General features: G+C 35.1%; 1 protein-coding gene across 5 annotated transcripts in view; it reads left to right on the forward strand.

Annotated features, from left to right (window-relative positions):
- Window positions 1–23,476, forward strand: part of CCDC178 (coiled-coil domain containing 178) — a 440,607-nt gene that overhangs the window by 41,183 nt on the left and 375,948 nt on the right. For 4 of the 5 annotated variants that reach the window (XM_058692404.1, XM_058692401.1, XM_058692402.1 and 1 more), the window contains exons 3-4: window positions 6,679–6,768; window positions 13,830–13,969. In XM_058692404.1, coding sequence (XP_058548387.1) covers window positions 6,679–6,768; window positions 13,830–13,969 — 230 coding nt within the window. Of the gene's footprint in view, window positions 1–6,678; window positions 6,769–13,829; window positions 13,970–23,476 lie in introns of those variants that run through there. The other variant, XM_058692405.1, reaches the window with a different exon arrangement.

The following is a 23,476-nucleotide window of genomic DNA, read 5'->3' on the forward strand; positions in this document are numbered from 1 at the left end:
TTCAGATGTTACATTTAAGTGTTTAATCCATTCCAAGTTAATTTTTGTGAATGGTGTAAGATAGGGATCTAGTTTCATTCCTTTGCATGTGAATATCCAGTTTTCCCAACAACATTTATTTATTTTTTTAAAGTGCTAAACATTGTTTGATTTATTTTTATTATTTTTAAGCATAACATTATTTTCATTTTATTTACAATTTTATATTAGTTTCAGGTATACAATATGGTGACTTGATAATTCCATATATCAACTGGTGCTCATCATCAGAACAAGTGTACTCCTTAATCTCCATCACCTATTTAACCCAATTTCCCATCCCCCTATCTTCTCTGGTAACCGGTTTGTTCTTTATAATTAAGAGTCTGTTTCTTGGTTTTTCTTCTCTCTCTCTCTCTCTCTCTCTCTCACTTTTTCCCTTTGCTTATTTGTTTTGTTCCTTAAATTCCACAAATGAGGGAAATTATATGGTATTTGTCTTTGTCTGACTTCTTTCTCTTAACATTATACTTTTTAGCTCCACATCCATGTCATTGCAAATGCAAGATTTCATTATTTTTTGTGGCTGAATAGTATTCCTATATATGTCACATCTTCTTTATCCGTTCATCAATCCATGGACACTTGGACTGTTTCCATATCTTGACATTGTGACTAATGCTGCTATAAACATAGGGGTGTATGTATCCCTCAAAATTCACTGTTCACGTATTCTTTGGGTATTTTCCCCATAGTGCAGTTGCTGGACTGTATACTGTTTTCCAGTGGCTACATTCCCACCAACAGTGCACCAGTGTTTGTTTTTCTCCACGTTCCCACCAACACCCATTGTTTCTTGTGTTTTTGATTTCAGCCGTTCTGACAGGTGTGAGATGATATCTCATTGTAGTTTTTATTTGCATTTCCCTGATGATGAGTCTGTTTTTTCATGTATTTGTTACCATCTGTGTCTTCTTTGGAGAAATGTCTATTCATGTCTTCTGTCCATATTTTGACTGGATTATTTACTTTTTTGGGTGTTGAGTTTCATTAGATCTTTATATATTTTGGTTGCTAACCCTTTTTCATAAATGTCATTTGCAAATATCTTCTCCCATTCTTTAGGCTACCTTTTAGTTTTGTTGATTGTTTCCTTTGCTATGCAGAAGCTTTTTGTCTTGGTGTAGTCCCAATAGTTTGTTTTTGCTTTTATTTCCCTTGCCTTGGGAGAAACATCTAGAAAAAAGTTGATACAGCTGATGTCAAAGAAGGTACTGCCTGTGTTTTTGGTACAATTGTAAATGGGATTATTTTCTTAATTATTCTCTTTCTGCTTAATTATTGATGTATAGAAATGCAACAGATATCTGTACATTGATTTTGTACATCCATTTTGATTTTTTCCTGCAACTTTATTGAATTGCTGTGGCTAGGACTTCAGTATTGTGTTGAATAAAAGTGGTGATAGTGGACATCTTTGTCTTACTCCTGACCTTAGGGGAAAAGTTCTCAGTTTTTCCCCATTGAGGATGATGTTCACTGTGGATTTTTCGTGTGTGGACTTTATTTATGTTGAGGTATGTTTCCTCTAAACCTACTTTATTGAGAGCTTTTGTCATGAATGGATCCTGTACTTTGTCAAATGCTTTTTCTGTATGTATTGAAATGATCATGTGGTTTTTATCCTTTTTCTTATTGATGTGATGTATCACGGTTGATTGATTTGAGAATATTGAACCACCCTTGCAATGCAGGAATAAATCCCACTTGATTGTGGTGAATGATTTTTAAAAAATCGTTTAAAAATATACAGTTGGATTTCATTTGCTAATATTTTATTGATGATTTTTGCATCTTTATTCATCAGGGATATGATGTAGTTCTCTTTTTTAGTGGTATCTTTGTCTGGTGTTGGTATCAGGATAATACTGGCCTCATAGAATGAATTTAGAAGTGTTCTTTCCTTTTCTATTGTTTATAATAGTTTAAGAATAGGTATTAGCTGTTCTTTAAATGTTTGGTAGAATTTGCCTGTGAAGCTGTCTGTTCCTGGACTTTTGTTGTTGGTAGATTTTTTGATACTGATTCAATTTCTTTGCTGGTAATGGGTCTGTTTAAATTTTCTATTTTCTTCCTGTCTCAGTTTGGGTAGTTTATTTCTAAGAATTTATCTATTTCTTCTAGGTTGTCCAATTTGTTGGTATACATATTTTCATAATATTTTATTATAATTTCTAATATTTTTATAGTGTTGTTATTTCTCCTCCTTAATTTGTGATTTTATTAAGTCTTTTTTTCTTTTCTTTTTGCTAAGTCTGGCTAGAAGTTTATCACTTTTACTAATTTTTGTAAGGAATCAGCTCCTGGTTTCATTGATTTGTTCTATTGTTTTCTTAGTATCTGTATTACTTATTTCGTCTCTAATCTTCATGATTTCCTGCCATTTGCTGGTTTTAAGTTTTATTGTTCTTTTTCTAGCTCCTTTAGGTGTAAAATTAGGTTGTTTACCATATATTTTACTTGCTTCTTAGGATAGACCTGTATTGCTATAAACTTTCCTCTTAGAACTGCTTTTGCTGCATCTCAATGGTTGTGGACTGTTGTGTTTTCATTTTCATTTGTTTCCATGTACTTTTTAATTTCTTTTATTTCCTGGTTGACGTATTCATTGTTCAGTAGCATGTTTTTTAACCTCCATGTATTTATGGTCTTCCCAGATTTTTTCTTGTGGGTGACTTTTAGTTTCATACTGTTGTGGTCAGAAAAGATGCATAGTATTATTTCAGTCTTCTTGAATTTATTGAGGCTGGTTTTGTGAACTAATATGTGATATTTTCTGGAGAATGTTCCATATGCACTTGAAAAGAATGTGTATTCTGCAGTTTTAGGATGGAATGTTCTGAATATATCTGTTAAAACCCATCTGTTCCAGTGTGTCATTCAAAGTCATTGTTTTCTTGCTGATTTTCTGTTGAGATGATCTGTCCATTGATGTAAGTAGAGTGTTAATGTGCCTTAGTGTTACTGTGTTATTATTAATTCCTTTATATTGGTTATTTTATGTAATTGAGTACTTCTGCATTGCGTGCATAGATATTTACAATTATTATATCTTGTTGGATTGTCACCTTTAGTATTATATAGTGTCTTCTTTGTCTCTTTGTTTAAAGGTCTATTTTGTTGAAATAAGTATTGCTACTCCAGCTTTGTTTTGACATCCGTTTGAATGATAAATGTTTCTCCATCATCTAACTTTCAATCTGCAGATATCTTTAGGTCTAAAATGAATCTCTCATAGGCAGAATATAAATGGGTCTTATTTTTTTCACCTTTTTTTTTTTGATTGGAGTGTTTATTCCATTTACATTCAAAGTAATTATTGATAGATATGTACTTATTGCCATTCTGTCACTCTCGTTTTTTGTTTTTGAAGATTTACTCTGTTTCTTTCTTGTCTTTTTCTCTTTCACGTTTTGGTGATTTTCTTTAGTGATTTATTTGGATTTCTTTATCTTTATTCTTTGCCTTTTTATTATTGGTTTTGGATATGTTGTTACATTGGGCTTGTAAATAACCTTTACTCTTTTTTTCTAAGCTTATTTAATAATTTTGAATGAGAGAGAGAGAGAGAGAGATTGAGGAAGAGAGAATCCCAACCAGGTTCCATGCTGTGAGCATAGAGCCTGATGCAGGGCTTAATCCCGTGACCTCAGGATCATGACCAAAGCTGAAATCAAGAGTTGGACCCTCAACCTACTGAGTAACCCAGATGCTCCTAGGTTTTTATATAACCTTTTTTTGCATATAGCGGTCTATATGAAGTTGATGTTCTTTTCAGTTTGAACCCATTCTTTTTTCCTCTCCTCCCCACATTTTAGGTATGTGGTGTCATATTTTATATCCTTTGTGTGCGTGTGTGTGAGTTCCTTGACTGATTTTTTTACAGAAATATTCATTATTCCTGCCTTTGCTTTCCTCCTTTATACTTTTGGTCTTTGCTTTCCACTAAAAGAGTCTCCTTTGATATATCTTGCAGGGCTGGTTTAGCGGTCATGAACTGCTTTAGTTTTTGTTTGTTTGGGAAGCTCTTTATCTCTCCTTGTATTCTGAATGACAGCCTTGCTGGATAGGGTATTCTTGGCTGCATATTTTTCCCATTCAGCATGTTGAATATATCATGCCACTCCCTTCTGGCTTGCAACATTTGTATTTAAAGTTCTGCTGGCCTTAGGGGTTTGCTCTTGGAGGTTAAGGACTTCTTTTGTTTTGCTGCTCTTAAGATTTTTTTCTGTATCACTGTATTTTGCAAGTTTAATTACATTTTGTCTTGGTGTGTGTCTGCTTTTGTTGATCTTGACAGGAGTTCTCTGTGCCTCCTGAATCTGATTATCTGTTTCCTTTCCGAGATTAGGGAAGTTTTCTGCTATTATTTCCTCAAATAAATTTTCTGACCCCTTTTCTTTCTTTTTCTGGGACACATGATACAGATATTACTATGTTTGATGGAGTCACTGAGTTTCCTAGATCTATTCTCCTAAAACTGATTGTTTGCTGCCTATTTTATACTTCTTTTATTCATTTCTTCTCTTGCTGTTTTCCTTTATGCATTGGTAATTTTCCATAGTGGTGTACTCTGATTCCCTTCTTTTTCTCTTGTGTATCTACTATAGGTTTTTGCTTTGTGGTTACCTTAAGGCTTACATAAAACATTTTAGAGTATAGTAGTATACATACATGTATATATATATATATATATATATATACACATACATATATATATATACACATACATATATACGTATATGTATATATACGTACATACATATATATACGTATATATACATATATAGTAGTATAGTATAGTATACTACTATAGTATAGTAGTATACATACATATATATGTTTCTCAAAATAAATAAACTTTAAAATATTAAAATATACATATATATATATACACACATACATGTGTGTATACATATATATGTATGTATATATATACATACGTGTATACATATATATGCATACATATATATGTATATATATGCATACATATATATGTATACACGTATGTATACATATATACACACACATATATACATATATATGCATACATATATATATGTATATATGCATACATATATACGTATGCATGTACGTATACATATATACACATATATATACATATATATACATATATATGTATGTATACATATGTATACACATATATATGTATGTATACATATGTATACATACATATATATGTGTATACACACATATGTGTGTGTATATATATGTATATTTTAATATTTTAAAGTTTATTTATTTATTTTGAGAAAGAACCAGAGATAGCTATGAGAGTGGGGAGGGACAGAGAGAGGGAGACACAGAATCCCAAGCAGGCTCCACCCTGTCAGCACTGAGCCTGATGTGGGCTCAAACTCAGAAAACCATGAGATCATGACCTGAGCTGAAACCAAGAGTTGGACACCTAACTGACTGAGCCACCCAGGCACCCTGCTATCGTAGTATATTTTAAGTTGATTAACAACTTTAATTACATACAAAAACTCTACCCTTTTATGGCTTCCTTTTTATGTTTCTGATGTCACAATTTACATCTTTTTATATTGTGTATCCATTAGTAAGTTATTACTGCTATAGCTATTTTTAATACTTCTTTAATCTTTATATTTGAGTTAAGCAATTAGCATACCACTATACTATACTATCGGAGTATCCTGAATTTGACTATGTAATTATTTTTACCAATGTATTTTATTTTTTCAAATGTTTTCATGTTACTGATTAAAGTCTTTTCATTTTAGCTTTCAGAACTCCTTTCAGAATATCTTGTAAGGCAGGTCTGGTGGTGGTGAACTCCCTCACCTTATGTTTGGGAAACACTTAACCCTCTCTTTCATTTTAGGACACCTTCTCCAGCAAACCTGCTGGGGTCCTCTGCAGAGGAGGCCACTGGGAAATGTGATCGCTTTTTCTGTATATTGATACTGATATTGGTAGCTTCTGCCCTTCTTCCTTGTTTGAAACCCTCTCCATAAGTCTTGGCTTTGCCAGTCTCTGAGTGGGGTGAAACCAAAGTAGATCTTTTGTACAGTGCACCAGAAGGGTAGGGGAGCTGGTCTCCTACCCTGTCCTCCATTTCCCAGTGCGGGGAACTATTTCAAGCTGGAGCGTTCCCTCTTGGTGCTAAGCAATGTTGGCCTGGTGGATGGGATGATGCAGTCAAAATGAAGCTGTTTTCCTTCCCTTTTTGTGAGATTATTCACAGGCATCTTTTTGTTTTTTTGTTCTACTGTGTTGCTAAAGTTTGTTGAATGGGTTCCTGAGCTCTCCCAGAACTATTTTTGTTTGTTCATAACCATCTAACTGTTGAACTTTGTTGTACAATGGAGGCTGGGTCTCCTACTCCATTGTTTTGGTGATGTCACTCTGAACAGTCTCTCAGTGTTTGCTTTTAATAGCTGGATGCTATTTGGAATACCTTCTTGTGAGAGTTAACCCAGTTGAAGTACCAGAGAAAACATCCAAATATATTCTACTGTGGGTTTTGGTTAATATTTGAACTATAGTTGCTTTTGCAAGGATAACACTTTTACAGCATAGTTTTACATATTATTGTCCTTATTTAAATAAATTTATATTAACTGCCCACTGAAATTTTTGTTTTCTTTTTCAAAGACAATGCCACATCACAAGCTTTGGTTCTATTTGGTGCCCCTAAGGAAGCCATTGAGATTTTTCATGAAAATAAAATGACAAATACTGAAGGTAAGGACAAAAAATAAGTTATATAATAATCCATGTAAGCTGTATTTTCTCATTAGTTTGTGATGTCCATATTATATTTTTATTAAGAAATACATCCTAAATATCAGTACTATTTAGCATAATGATATATAATATTAAGAACACAATATTATTACCTATTTTATTAATAATATATTACAGTTGGTTATAAGAATTGTTTATAATTTCAGAAATGTTGAATTTTTAAAATGAACATTTTCTTTATTGCTTATGCCAAGACTAGCAGGTGCTAGAGCCTTTCCAGTTCATTGAGGATATGTTTCTTAGAAGAAAAAGAAGCAGGACTCATGTTTTTGTGGTGTGAAATCCAGAATTAAGAGTCCATAAAATATTAGCTCTTGAAGGTATTTCTGATATTGTATGTCGAAAGAGGTAGAAAGAGATGACAAAATGCATACATTTCATGTATGAGGGTTCGTACTTCAGATTATTTTGGAGGAGAACTCTATATTAATAAAAAATGTTTACTCTTGATTTTGATAAACTTCTGCTCTGGAGATTTTCAGTTTGACAAGATAAAATTGGGATAAGGTGGCATTCTGATTCTTTACCTATTTTTCTCTAGTAGAAATGTTGAAGAGAGTTTTAATCTCCAGACTTAGGGTTTATTGTTACAGTTTGGGACAACCTTTGTAAAATACCAATGATTGGTTTATGAAACAGTTAATTCAAGACACTGAAATATACGTGTGCTATTAGGATATAGAGGTATTTCAGAAAATACCCTTATCTGAAATGTATAATCTTGCAGGCCAGGTAAAATATAATTGTCAAGCAATTAGTACAACACAGCAGAAAAGAATGGCTGTATAGAGTAATAGCAGAGGTGGCACAAGGTAATTAAAGGTTCTGCACCCAATTCCAGTGTGTGAGTGTAGGGTTTCCGGACTACCAGCAATTCTTGGACACCATCTAGGATCCTAAAAGGCAACTCAATTCTGACACCATCTCCCTAGAACTAGAGTCAGATCCCACAGGTTAAGAGTTTAGTTGTACAAAATTGCCCTTCCCCCCACCACAGAGGCCAATCCAAAGCCCAGATATCACCTACGCTTCTGACCAACTACTATAGACTGGCAGTTCCGGTGAACCCCCCCCCCCTTGAGTTTGCTAGAATGACCCACAGAACTCAGAGAAACATTTTCCTTACTGGATTATGGGTTTATTGTAAGAGGATATAACGCAGGAGCAGCCAGGTGGAAGAGCGGTATAGAGTAAAGTAGGGCAGATGGTGCCGATCTTCCATGCCCTCTTTGAGTTTGCACTCTCCTCAAATCTTCATGTGTTCACCAGCCTGGAAGCGTCCCAATCCCTCTCCTTTTGGGTTTTTATGAAGGCTTCTTTACCTAGGTATGGCTGATTAAATCATTGGCCATTGGCAATTGATTCCCTCCAGCCCCTCTCCCTTCCCTGGAGGTCTGGAACGGGAGTGAAAGTTGTAATTCTCTGATCATGCTCCAACTTTCCAATCATATTATCTCCCATTCTCTTGTTTGTCTTTTCATTTGTTGTAATTTTTTTTTTTTTTTGAGGAGCTGAATGTTTTGTTTGGTGAAGTCTAATTTATTTTTTCTTTAATGTTTCTCTCTCTCCATCCTTCCTTCTTTCCTTTCTGCCTCCTGCCTGCTTGCACTTTAAATATATTTTTCTATTATATTCTGGCCTGCATTTTTTTCTTATGAGAAATGTAGCTCTTATTCATATCCTATTACCTTCATAGTCATGTTTTCTGGCTATTTTAAAGACTATTTATGTATTATTGTTTTTCAGCAATTTGACTATGATATTCCCAGATGTAGTTTGTTCTCTTTATATTTTAGTTGTTTGGGATTTGCTGAGATTCTTAGATGTATAAGTCAGTGTTTTTTCATCAAATTTTGAAATAATGTGGCCGTTATTCCACAAATATTTTTCACTCCAAATTTCTTTTTTTTTTTCAAGAACCTCAACTTCACATGTTAGATTGTTTGATTTTTGTCCCACAGTTCTGTTCTTTTCATTTTCCTTTCTGTTCTTTAGAGTAGATATTTTCTATTGATTTGTGTACACATTCACTGAGTCCTTACCATATTCAATTTGTTGCTAAGTCCAACCAATATATTTTTTAATTTAAATTTTCATACTTTTCAGTTATAGAATTTCCATTTGTTTTTTTTTCATAGTTTTTATTTTTATGTTTATGTTGATGCTAAATATGTGTTCAGTTGTAAAGACCAGATTTTCCTTTAATTACGTGAACATATTTTTTTCTTTACCTTTTAGAACGTATTTATAATTTACTTTAAAATCTTTGCTATCTACAACTTCTGGGCTATCTTGGGTTCAGTTTCTACTGATTTTTTTTCTAGACTTTTAAAACACATTCTTCTGTTTCTTTGTATGATTTAATAATGGATATTTGTGTAGTACATTGTGAAGATTCTGGATTCTGTTATTTTTTTCTGAAGAGAATTGATTCTTTTTCTAGTAGTCAGCTCAGTTAATCATTTGATTAACTTAAAAGTGGTATATGCTTGGGAATGTCTGTGGCTCAGTCAGTTAAGCACCAATTTTTGATATCTGCTTAGGTCATGATCCCACGGTTCATGGGATTGAGCCCCACACTGGGCTCTGTGCTGACAGTGTGGACCCTGCTTGGGATTCTCTCTCTCCCTCTCTCTCTCTCTCTGTCCTTCCTCTGCCTGCTATGTCTCTCTCTTTCCCTGTGTTTCTCACAATGAATAAATATACATTTTAAAAAAGTGGTGTATGCTTGGTTTTCTGCAAAAAATATTCAGGGAATTTCACTCTACACACACACACACACACACACACACACACACACACACACACAGAGTCTAGCCCTTATCTACAGATTCAGAGAGCACTCTCACATGGATTTTTTGGGGTCCTTCTCTGCATGACTGTGTCTTTTTCAGTTTCCTGCCCTGAAGATTCTGTCTCCACTACCTATGATACTAATCTTTGCCCCTTATCTCAACAGGATTTCCATGTTCTTTTCTTCCCCCAGATCTCTATATTGCAATTGAAGAATTGTCCCTTGGCAGAGAGCATGATTATTGTGGGACTCAGCCTTATGAATTTTCCTTTCTCAGGAGTCAAAGGCTGGAATTCCTATTTTCCAATGTCTGAAAATAGTTGTCTTGCGTTTTTTTTTTCATACTTGGAAGACTAAATCTATATCAGTTACTCCTTCACAGATAGTAGTAGAAATATTGATTGGTGGGATTGTTGTATGAAGATTTCTTAGAGAGGAGAGAACAGAAGCCAGGTTTCAGCATGATAACATTTTTCAAAAAGTGATTTATTCTTTCACTTATTTATTCAATAGCTTTTAAGCCACTAAATATAATTTCTCTCCATAAAGAATGCAAAGCTTCATGGGAAGATAGATGGGAAGCAGATAGATGTGACACAGTTAGAATGCAATGTGTTAAGTTCTAATAAAGAAATAGAAATTATACAGGTAGATCCAAATGTCTGAAAGATTCAAGAATTCCTCATAGGGAAAGGACCATGTAAGAAGGCTGTTAATATTTGCATAGAAATTGCAATTTAAAGAAGAGAACAGGAAGTGAGGGTATTGTGACTGTTGGTATAGAATGCTCATTTGAAAAAATTGCTAGTCAAAGCAAGATTTAGTATAAGATAATAGCTATAGGAAGTAGTCAGACACAGAAATAGACCTGTGATTACTTAAGGGAAGCAAAACTAAATATACTGAAATTGCAGAGTTTTAAAAGACTGAAGGGACTGGTGATAAGTGAACACTGAACAGGGCCATTTATATATTAAAAGTGGTTTGGGGTTGCTGGGTGGCTCAGTCTGTTAAGCGTCCGACTTCGGCTCAGGTCATGATCTCACAGTTTGTGAGTTCGAGCCCTGCATTGGGCTCTGTGCTGACAGTCAGAGCCTGGAGCCTGTTTCAGGTTCTGTGTCTCCCTGTCTCTCGGCCCCTCCCATACTCATGCTCTGTCTCTCTCTGTCTCTCAATAATAAATAAATGTTAAAAAAAAAAATAAAAAGAAAGTGGTTAGAGTAGATGCAGTCTTTAGTCATCTCCAACTCTGAGAGTCTATGCATACTATTTTATATATTCAGTGATAAATGTCTTCTACATTGTAAGGTTCAATAAAAAGAAAGTAATTCTAAAGTCAGAGAAAGGTTCCCTGTACCCCGATTCCTCCTGTATGTAACAAAAACTAAAGGGAACTTTGTGTCTATAAAAAAAAAAAAAAATTAAAGGTACTTTCTGTTAATCACACAGAGGCTTTCCAAGGAGGAGAAGTTATTTCTAAACTTGAGAACACTGACTTTTTCTACATCTGGGAAAGAAAAGATGTTAAAAGGGATAACAGAATGTGAAAAGCAAATCTGTGTTTCGATAAGTTTTCTCCTGAGTGCTGAGTTCAGATAAAGGGACAATACAGTAATTCGGGTAATGGACATAAAGGAACCACATATTAAAAGCAGGAGAGAAGGGAGGATGGGTTGGGTGAATAAATTATGAAAGGATTACATTCACTGCAAAGAGAGTTGGCAGTTTATGAACACTGCATTTTATTTCATTTGCCCATAAAATCAACCAGTCTGTATTTTTTTAAATGGGAGTTTCAGGTTATAGAGCCAACAAACCTCAACTGTAGCCTAGATCCAGGAAGATCTTACTTACCTCTTAGGCATTGGTTCTGAGTAAGGGAATTAAAGTTGGGCAGATGTTTAGAGAGGTTATAAGTCTTGCCTGAGCTTGTCTTTAAACACTCACTCTGACAATTTGTGCACAGGCTTTGCGAGGAGTTCTATCAGTATGTTTGACTAAAATCATTAATTAGCTGTATCATGGAATTTAAGGTGAAAAAGATTTTGTACAACACCCTACCAACCCATTCATTTATTAAGTCAGAAATCTGAGGTTAGAGACTGGATAGCTTTAACTTAAGCACAGTTAGTTATCATTCCAGTCAAAAAAAGAATGAACGTGGACACCTAGTGTAGTGATCTAGGGTGTCTCTAAATTGAAAAGAAATGTAAAGGAAAGTTGTAACTTGTATTATGCCTGTACTAGAATAAAAACAGTGATAATAACTCCTGGATTCTGGGTTTACATTGCGCTGCTCAAGATGCCATGTCTTCTACAGACTTTTATTGCAAATTTTAACTTCGTAGTATTTCTTCACTTTACTGTATGCAAAATGTTAATCCCAAACCATAGGGGTGTAATGGAAATTAATTAGTATTCACATAATAGGGTGAGAGTGGTACATACAAAAAAATGTTAAATGAGTCATTGCTATCCTTGTTTTCTCTACATTTAATGAAGCAAAACAAATGTTTTGAGTCTAAGGACAACTGCCTGGTTGTTAAATGTGTATTAAAACTTTATTTCTAGAGGGAAGGGCAACATGCCCTTATCAAGATATTTGGATAGGAGATCAATATGTAATTTTCACCAGCTTGTTCTTTAGCCCTATGACTGTTACGGAGATGAAAATATATATCTGTGTATGAACTATAGATGAGAGATGGAATATAACACACGAAATGTTCATAGCAAGTATATGTGTTGAGTATAGTCAAAGCAAACTAAGCTACATTGGAATATCAGCACTGATACCTTGAAGGAACAAGCAAAACTCAAAAATGAGTGATATGTGAAACATTTGAGATGCCCTGAAATATATTTTTAGGACTGCTTCACTTTTTTTGCCACCTTTGTAAAAATATAAGAACAACCTTAAAGTATGGCTTATACTCCAAAGCCAAGGAGATATAGTTCAAATTTCAGTTCTCCCACCTACCAGTTCTGTGGAAATGGACACATTATATAATTTCACTAAGCCTTTGTTTTCTCACCTTTGAAATCGAGATAATCCATTTCATAAGATTGTGGTGAAGATTAAATAAAATATGGAATCAAAAGTACTTAGCATAGTTCCATGTTTGGCACATATTTTTAGTTCTCAAAAAGTGTTAGTGTGCATATATGTGTGTATACGTATACACGTATATGTGTTTATACATATATGTAACATATGGGATAGTGTAAACATTTGTAAATGAAACAGGTATGCTGTTTTCATGGACATTATGTTTTTGGAGGAGATGTTATTTAAAAGATATTTAAAACATTGCTGTTTAAATGAAGATATTTACTCTCTGAGTTGGCATGGAGACAAAAAGCACAGTCTGGAGGCAACGGCATAACTTCTGTGTTCTTCAAGGTCAGCCGAAATGAGGACATCACACTGTTCTCACTGAGGCACCGAGCCTATTTTGTGTCTTGCATTTAAGATCAGTGACTGCAGCTATCATCCAGCCCAATAGAGTCCTTAGAGGCAAAAGGACTGCAAGTAAGCACTTTGGTGGAGTTTCATGGACAACTTTGCTGTGCTTCTGCAACCTTCAGTCGACTCGGGACATGCCAGGATTAGAATCACTGAGGCACATCCGACTGAGTGGATTTTATGATGAGTACAACTTGAATGCTATAGTGGGAACATCAATCACTCTTTGCATGAGACTCCAATTTTCAGAAATGGAAGGTAGAAAATGAGGTTATTATAAGGATGAAGGGGACCTGCTTTTATTTTTTTTCAGCAAGAGAAACTCATGCTGGATTTAAAGAACTTTTTCAATGCATGAATGGTTGGATATTATTTACACTGGGAGATGTGGACTCTCTTTGAAGGGAGAATTTGAAATATATTTCAAAGGCATTTTTTAAGTGATTCAGGAACTATTTAGAAACTACTGGATTAACTGGTTTTTTGCCTTTTTTCTTTAGTGTTTTTTTTAATGTTTAGTTCATGATGTTATAGGATACTTTAATAATTACATACAATTAATATCACCTAATATCATACCATTCTATAATTTTCTAAACTCTTTGTCAATGTGTTTATTAAAGAAATTTAAAAAGTTTTAGTATTAATAAAGCAGAATATTTTTTGCATATTCTGAATATCACAGTTTACTATTTTGTATGTAACTATTAACTAATTTCTGTCTGCTTTATCTTTAAGGGGTGAATGAAGGCATTTACTTTAGTTACCCATGTCGACGTCAAAGCTGTGCTTTAGTAAACATCCCAGCACCATGTGTCAACAAAATGATTTCACACATTGAAAATGTGGAATCTAAAATACAAGAGCATTTGAAACGGGTAAGATTTAAAATGCTAACATTTTTTGGAAGCTTGATAGAACCTGTAAGGGCTGTTACTCATCCCAGGGAGTTATTTTTTTTAATGATACTTGGAATATTTTATAGAATCTTTGCTTAGTTGTATAATTTACTAATCTAGACATGTTTTTGATAGTCTCACTTCAGAAGGGTGAAACGACCTTATTAAATAGATTTTTTTTCCCCCTACCTGTCTGTTCGTTATCCAGAGGCAATCATGCTAAGTAGTAATTTCCATAAGCCAACTTGACTAGTAAATTAAATAGTATTTACATCATTTTTAGGGACACTAAACTGATTAGATGATTAGATGAGTAAATTGGTGTGTGAAAGGACGGCGTGCCCTTCTTAATGAGTTATTTTGTTCTAAAGAAATACTTAATAGGTCTGTTGAAAGAGAATGTAATGATTCTGTCTTTTTAACCTGTTTGCCTTTATTATTCTGAAGGGAGTTCAATTCTGAAAACACTGTAACTTCTGGTTATTTTCAAAAGATGACAAGAATGATAAAAACCTTCCCATACCTTTCATTAAGATTATTCTGTGCAAACACTGCACAAATAGATTGTGCAAACAAGAGGATAGGTTTGTGCTGTATCTCTTCCCTCACCACTGTTGTTGGATCTGGCTCTGAGAAAGTTCTGATGGACCAGTCTTCATGCTTGATATAGGGTGTTGTCTTCTTCAAGAGGCATATGAGTGTAGTCCTTAAAATTGCAGGACATTTCTTCTCAACATTTTTACCACTTGAAAATATTTTATCCAATAAAAGTCGTCAGCTGATTGTACCCTTGGGAGGAGTTTAACATTATTCAGTTTTATTCATTCATTGCCTATAGTCCCAGGCACTGTCTTTACCTGTCTAGTTCTGGGGGAGCAACAGGGCTCACCCCTTTACCAGTTTCCAAGGGATTATGTGTGCAGAGGGCAAAATAACGCAGAGAAACAACTTGGTGATACCAGCTGGAACCTCCACCCCAAATTCCATTGCAATCCCCAACGTGAAGGGCAAAAAATAAGTCCTATTTTGAGTTGCAGATTATGTGATTCCTCTGGATTTGGGGGTTAGGAGTCAAAGCAGGTAACTGGTTAATTATGTCTCCACATTACCCAAACTTCGTGTTTTATTACTCCAATTGTTGGGGAAAAAAAATGGCCTAATGATGAAGGCAGGCTGGTTCATGAAGGATCTGCCAGCCAGCAAAAGAGAAAGGGGTGTTTTGCCCAAATAAGTACATTTCTTCTGCTAAGGCCTGCAAATCTGAAAGTATGGCCCAAGTAACATTCTTGACTTTGTTCAATTCACAGTGACATTTCTTCCCATTGAAATTGGGTTTTTCTTGGGACTGTAAGGAGTACATTTATGCTGGGATTGGGTTGGGGTCAAGGACAGAGAAAAAGAAAGTGATGTTCTCTCTAGGCCTGCAGTTCATCTTCTTTTAATTACACCATTTTCACATTTGTCTAACTTACCAATTGTGTTTCTCTATAAAGTGCTTGATTTTTAAAACAGCTTTATTGAGATAATTTAAATATCATAAAGTTTGTCATTTAAAGTGTACAATTCAGCATTTTTTAGTGTATTTGCAGAGTTGTGCAACCATTACCATAATCACAAAAGGCCACGTATCGTATGATCCCGTTAATGTGGAATGTCCAAAATAGGCCAGTCTGTAGAGACAGCAGATTAGTTTTCTAGGGCTGGGGGCTACTGCTGATGGTTGTGGGGTTTCTTATGGAAACAGTGCTTGTTTATTTTTAATCAGAATCGTCTTAATCTTTTATTAGATAAAGCTCTATAAATAATTATAAAGCCATCATCTACTTTGGGTATGGACTACATTAAGTAAGTGAAAAGATCAATCTTTTTTTAAATTAAAAATTTTTTTTTTTAATTTTGAGAGAAAGAAAGCAAGCAGGGAAGGGGCAGAGAGAGAAGAGAGACAGAATCCCATGCAGGCTCCGCCCTGTCAGTGTAGAGCCAAATGTGGGCTTGAACCCATGCACTGTGATATCATGACCTGAGCCAAAATCAAGAGCTGGACAGTCAATCGACTGAGCTACCCAGGTGCCCTAAGGTCAGTCTTCTTTGGATCAACCATTACAGTTTGTTTGCACACTGAATCGCAGTGGTTTCCGTTATAGTCAGAATGAATGCTGTAGAGCCTGTGATTAGCAGAGATGAATCTGCCATAAGTCTGTCCATGCATTCCTAATAGTTTAATTGCAATTCTGAATTTTGAAAAGGAAATTCTTCAAAGTAGAGTTACTGTGAACCTTTTCTCTATATTTTATTTTTGCGAAGAATGAGAAAACATGGCAATATGATAGAAGTAATTACCTGGATAACTTCCCATACAAGTACAAGATTTTGTTTTATTTTTTTTCCACTGTATTTTTCTAGATGACCTAGACTAGAGATAGCTTTATTTACTTTGGAGTCATTTCTACTGAACTGAAATTTTTTTCTTCATTTGATCAATACAAATCATTAAAATGTTACCATGATTTGAAAGAATGGCATAGAAAGTATTTAGAAATCATTCTTTAAAATATAAAGAATGTGTTATACAAAAATGATAACATTATTAGCAGTACAAGTGTTGTAATGGTAATACTAAGCGCTTACTATATATCATAAGCCGTATTAAACACTTAATATGTATGATTTCATTGAAACCTTACAAAAAACTTGTGAGGTAGAAACTGCCATTATCCCCAGTTACAGGTGGGGAAACAGATTCCGGAGATAACGACTTCCCCCAAGATCACACAGTCAATGTCAGAGTTAGCATCCAGGCAGGTGTGTCTGAGATCTAAGAACATCCTATTCTCCCCCATACTGAGAGTATCCCTGAAAGTAGGTCAGCTATGAGGATCAAAAAAATATGAATGTTGAAATGCCTGCAATTCCAGTTAGAAAATTTTGCTGTGCTTATACCATTTCACATGTGTTTTCAAATTCTGAAAAATAATATTTAATCATCTGATCCTACTGACCAAATCTCTAATACTTTGAGTTCTCTTATTCTGTTAATTCTATTTCATTTGAAACTTAAGGACACTTCAAATCCTAAAGTGTTCACTATTTGCCATTCTATCATTCCCGTTTTCCATTATTTACTTTCTTGACTAATGATTTCATCTCTTAAAACACTCACTATTTGGTATATCTGGTTCTTCACTTTTTTATCTCACCATCCTTCTAGTCTGACGGAACTCTGCAAGCCCTGATGAGTTCCCTCTCATGAGCTGCCATCTCCATTCCTACACCCCAGGCTGCTGAATAGTGCCAGAAAACATTACACAGAAATCCCAATTTGAGATGTTACACATTCGTGGTGTCCAACCTCAGTGGGGCCTTTAGCAGTGCTCTGAAATTATTCTGTTTCTTAACCAGAACTTTCTCTAGTATTCTCCAGTGGCTATTCCCGTCCTCTCTTTGGTTCAGGCCTCCAAATCCTCTAATTCACTACTCATTCATCTCTTACTTTACAAAGAAAATAGGAGGTATGACAATAGAAATGCTTCAAACTCTTGTTATCCCACTTAACATTCTTGAATTCCACAAATATTATTCCTTTTGTCCTTCCATGGGAAATCTCTTCCCTCCTCAGTAGCTACTCCCCTCATCTGCATTCCATCTTTTTCAAGGATCTTGTTCCATCAGGTGTTCACATCTCTCTTCCAAATTTACTTTTTTTCCCCCTAACTCACTCCTATCAATATTTAAAATATTGATGTTTCTCTTGTTTTCAAGAAAATATTTTTTATCCCATACACCTTTAAACATATCTTTTTCTCTTTCTTCATGTTTTACGTAACTAACATCTGAAAAGGATTGCATAAATTAAACATTTGTTTCCTACAAATTACTCACTTATTCATTGGAATCTGGATTTGGTTTTTATTGTTTTCATGAAAATAACTTCAGAAAAGTAAACATTTTTTTTCCCATCTATTGGTATACACATACACACACATTCTCTCTCTGTCTCTGTCTCTCTCTCAAACTTTGTGGCTAGAACAAGCATTTATTTTGTTACCGTTGAGCAATTTGTTCTGGGCTCAGCTGGACAATTTTGTTAGTTCTTGCCTGGGGCCAGTTATGTGGATGTAAACACCTGCTAACTCAACTGGAAATAGTGACTAAGATGGCCTCACACCCATGTCTGGGACAGTGTTCTAGGAGGACAGATCTCAGTGGGCAAAAGCTTAAACTATTTGCGTGTATTATGATTGTTCAAGTCCCACTGGCCAAAGCAAAGCACATAATCAATCCCTTTGTTAATGCAGTAGAATATTAGACAAGATGTGGATGACACGAGAAATGAATTTGTGGGGACACTTTATGTAGCAGTCAATCTGTTGGTTCATTGACATCATGGTCCACAACCCATCCAATTGGAGACTGTAATCACCAACCCCCCAAAAGTTTCATTCCATGATGGTATCATGCAGAGGTCCATGATTATATGTTCCACAACAGATATGATGTGGATGATGTTCTCTGGGTGCAGCTTCTTTTGGTCTAGATATCTGTGAATTAAAATGATGTTAAATACTGCTCCTGCACACTTAGCAAACAGTGGTGAAGCAGGGACAAAATTGTCACAATGAACAGTGTTACTCAAAAGGAGAGAAATGAAAGACACATAACTTTCACTGATGCCTGTAATTCTGAAATTTATGAGGGCACATGGTGTTATGTCTGTCACTTCTGAGTCTAAACAATGCTGCCAAGACCCAGTTCTGCTTCCTGGGGATAGTTTCCTAATTTGTGGTTCTCTTTGTCTCTTTGCATTACTCTCTGAGCTCTTGGTTCTGAGAGATATTTAGAATTCCATAAGAAGTAGACCTGAGTAGTTACTCTGAAACTTTTTTCCTGTATTAGTTCAGGCTGCCATAAAAAATACCACAGGCTGGAAGAATTAAACAACAGAAGTTTATTTTCTCACAGCGCTGGAGGCTAGAAGTCCAAAATCAAGGTGTTGTCACAGTTGGTTTCTATTGAGGATTTCTTCCTGGCTTGTAAACAGCCTCCTTCACACTGTGTTCTTACATGGCCTTTCTTCTGTGCCCACATGTTGAGAGAGAGTGAGCTCTGGTAGGTTATTTTTTTTTTTTTTGTCTTCTAATAAGAATACTAGTTTTATTGGATTAGGACTCCATTCTATGACATCTTTTAACTTTAATTATCTCCTTAAAGGCCCTATCTTCAAATATAGTCACATTGGAGATTAGGGCTTCAACATATGAATTTTAGTAGAACACAGTTTTGTTCATAACACTGATATAAATTGGAAGTTTCTCTGCATTTTTAATCTTTTGTATTTTAGTCCAAAATGTTACAATTCCCATAAGAACTTTGGGGCTTCATAATTAATCTGATGGGGTTCAAACCTCATAATTCAAAAGCCATGGTCATATTTTTTGCTTTAGTATTATTTCCTTTCATTTAATTAATTTTTATGTCTTCTAAATAGTATTGTTTTATTAAACTTTATTTTAAAACAGTTTAAGACTTATAGAAAGATAGGGAAGATAATATAGAGATTTCATATATACTCTGGACCATGTTTTCCCTAGCCTAATATCTTACATTAGAATAGTACATTTATTATAATTAATGAATCAATATTGATACATTATTATTAACTAAAGCCCATACTTTGTTCTAGTTAAACATTTTTTTTATTTGAGACACAGTTCACGTACCGTAAAATTAACCATTTTAAAGTGAACAACTCAGTGGCATTTAATACATTCACAATGTTGTACAGTCACCACTTCTGTCTAGTCCCAGAACATTTTCACCACCCCATTCACATTAAGGATTTAATATCTGTTCACCTCTACCCTGGTGTGGCAACCACAATTTCTATGGATTTACGTATTCTGAATTTTTTTCATATAAATTAAATCATGCAATATGATCTTTTTTGTCTGGCTCCTCTTTCTTAGCATAACATTTTAAAGTTCATCCACATTGCACCATGTATCAGTACTTTATTACTTTTTATGGCTGAGCAATATTCCATTATATGTATATACCACTATGTTTAACTGTTCATCTGTTGGTGGGCCTTTGGATTGTTTCCACCTTTTGTCTATTGTAAATACCTTTTTTTCAGTTCTTTTGGTTCTTTTCAGTTCTTTTTTCAGTTCCACCTATGGGTGGAATTGCTTTATCAAATGGAATGGTAATTCTATGTTTAACTTATTGAGGAACTAACAAACCATTTTTCATAGCTCAACAATTTTGTTGTTGAGTTGTAAAATTTCTTTATATATTTGGATCCTGGACCCTAATCAAATATATGATTTTCAAGCATTTCCCCCCATTATATAGGTTGTGTTTCACTTTCTTGATAATGTCCCTTGATGTACAAACGTTTTTAATTTTGATAAATTTCAGTTTATCCTTTTGTCGTTTTTCTTTATGCTTTTACTGTCATATTTAAGAATTCATTGCAACATCACAGGTCATGAAGATTTACCTCTTTGTTTTCTTGTATGAGTTTTATGGTTTTAGCACTTACATTTAAGCCTTTGATACATTTTGCACATAGGAGGCATGTATATTCTTGGGTGAAAGGTAAGAAAATGGAGGATTAAAATGGCTCCCCTCATCCTTTACACCCCCTTCCATTAACAGGCAATCCCTATTCTCCCAGCCTTTAAGCATAGACTGGATTTGGGATTTGGGTTGAACAACAGACATGTCAGAAGAAATATCAGACAACTTCTAAGCAAAGTCTCTTGTCGAGAGGCCTTGAAGCCTCTGCTGTCACTCTCTTGCTCCCATAAGCTTCCCATGTAAATAGGCTTAATTAATATAGCCTCCTTGAGGATGAATGACCAAGTAGAGAGAGGCGCCCATTGTGCAGTCAGCAGAAACCACCAGACTTGTGAGTGAGGCTGTCTAGAACTACCTATCCTAGTCAAGCTGTCAGATGACTAATGAGTTTGTGCTCACATTGGTTGCCTTCAGACAAGACCAAGAACCCATCCTGCTACACCCAGTTTACATGGTGACTCATAATTATGAGCAAATAAAATGGGGATTGTTTTTAGCCACTAAGTTTAAGAGTGGTTGATTATGCAGGAATAATTGATACATTGTTGAATATAACATTGAAATTACACATATACATTTAGATCACAAATAAGTAAATAAAATGGAAAACTCCACTCTGTATAGTGTTGGAAATGAAAGTTTTGTTCACCTTCATCTGTTGGAAAAATACTTTTCCTGTGTTGTTGGGGTGTTTTGTTTTGTTTTGCTAACTTGACCATCAACAGGCTTTCTTCCCACTTTGGTGGATACTTTAGCCAGTTTTTATGGCTCTCTCCGTGTTTACTTCCTCTGTCCATGTTGGAAATACTGGTGCTCCCGAACTATGTCCCCTTCTGACTCTATTCTCCTCGTGGGTGATCCCATTTGAATTGATATTATTTATACATTGTATTCTTAGATTAAATTGGGATTTCCAGCTCAAATTTTTCTTTTTTTTCTAGGTGCCCATCGAACACCTTTTTATATATGTCATTGGAGCCTCTCAAATTTGAAACATACAAAATTGAACTAGTCATTTCTTCTTTCTTCTGTGCTCCTAGGTTCAGTTAATGGCACCAGTTATTCACCCAGGACCATAAGTCAGGAGGTTGATTAATTATATTGACTACTCACCTTTCCTCACCCTTTATATACAGTCAGTGATTTGTTTTGATTCCACCTCTGGAATGTGTCTCAAATCCAAACAATTCTATCTATACTATAGTATCTTCATTCGGACCACTCTCATTTTTGCCTGGATACTAGAAGAGTCATTTCAGTCAATTAATAATGATTAATTCCTATTCCTAGGCATAACATCAAAGTCCCTTTATAAAATAATATTTACTCTTAAGCTTCATGTCCCTTCATATATTCTGTTCTAGCTTTGATGACCTCTAATCTCTGGGCCTTAACCTATGAAATTTCTGTTATCTCTGTTTTGCCCTCTTACTCCCACAAAACCATCTTTGCTCTCCACAGCTAAGGATAACTGTCTTCCCTTGAAATCTGATAAGACATTTTACTGCCCACTACTGTGACAATTAACACATTGTGTTTTAGTTGTTACTTTATGTTTGTCTCCTACAGAATTGTAAGATTTTGGAAGTTAGAGTCTGTATGTAAGTCATCAGTCACAATAGTGCTACCATTACTTGGCACATTATAGGCATTAACTAAATGCCTTTTTTTGTTCAAATGTATTTATTTTATATAATTTTTTTTTCAACGTTTATTTATTTTTGGGACAGAGAGAGACAGAGCATGAACGGGGGAGGGACAGAGAGAGAGGGAGACACAGAATCGGAAACAGGCTCCAGGCTCCGAGCCATCAGCCCAGAGCCTGACGCGGGGCTCGAACTCACGGACCGTGAGATCGTGACCTGGCTGAAGTCGGACGCTTAACCGACTGCGCCACCCAGGCGCCCCTATTTTATATAATTTTTTAATTTACATTGTAAGTTAACATATAGTGTAATAATTGGTTTTAGGAGTACAATTTAGTGATTTGTCACTAACATGCAACACCCAGTTCTCGTTACAAGTGGCTTCCTTAATACCCATTACCCATTTAGCGTATCCCCTGCCTACCTCCCCTCCAGGGACCCTCAGTTTGTTCTCTATAGTTGACAGTCTATTATGGTTTGCCTCTCTCTCTCTCTTTTTTTCCCCCATCCCCTGTGTTCATCTATTTTGTTTCTTAAATTCCACATAGGAGTGAAATCATGTGGTATTTATTTTTCTCTGACTTATTTTGCGTAGCATAATACACTCTAGCTCCATCAATGTCAAAATTTCATTATTTTTGATGGCTGAGTGATATTCCATTGTATCTATATACACAACTTCTTTATCCATTCATCATCAGTTGATGGACATTTGGGCTCTTTGCATAATTTGGCTATTGTTGATAAGTAAATCAGGGTGCATGTGCCTCTTTAAATCAGTATGTTAGTATCCTTTGGGAAATCCTGGTAGTGGAATTGCTGGGTCGTGGGGTAGTTCTATTCTTAACTTTTAAAGAATCTCCAAACTGTTTTCCAAAGTCAGTGCACAAAGTTTCATTCCCATCAACAGAGTAAGAGGGTTCCCCCTCTCCACATCCTAACACTTGTTATTCCCATGTTGTTACTTTCAGCCATTCGGGTAGGTGTGAGGTGGTATCTCACCATGGTTTTGATTTGTTTTTCCCTGCTGATGAGTAATGCTGAGCATCTTTTCATGTGTCTGTTAGCCATCTCGATGTCTTCTTTGGAGAAATCTCTTCTCATGTCTTCTGCCCATTTCTTAACTGGATTTTATGTTTTTTTGGGTGTTGAGTTTGATAAGTTCATTATAGGTTTTGGACACTAACCTTTTATCACATGTTTGCACATTCTCCCATTCTGTAGGTTGCCTTTTAGTTTTGTTGATTGTTTCTTTCTCTGT

Source organism: Neofelis nebulosa, chromosome 11, assembly GCF_028018385.1.
Source record: "Neofelis nebulosa isolate mNeoNeb1 chromosome 11, mNeoNeb1.pri, whole genome shotgun sequence".
NCBI lineage: Eukaryota > Metazoa > Chordata > Mammalia > Carnivora > Felidae > Neofelis > Neofelis nebulosa.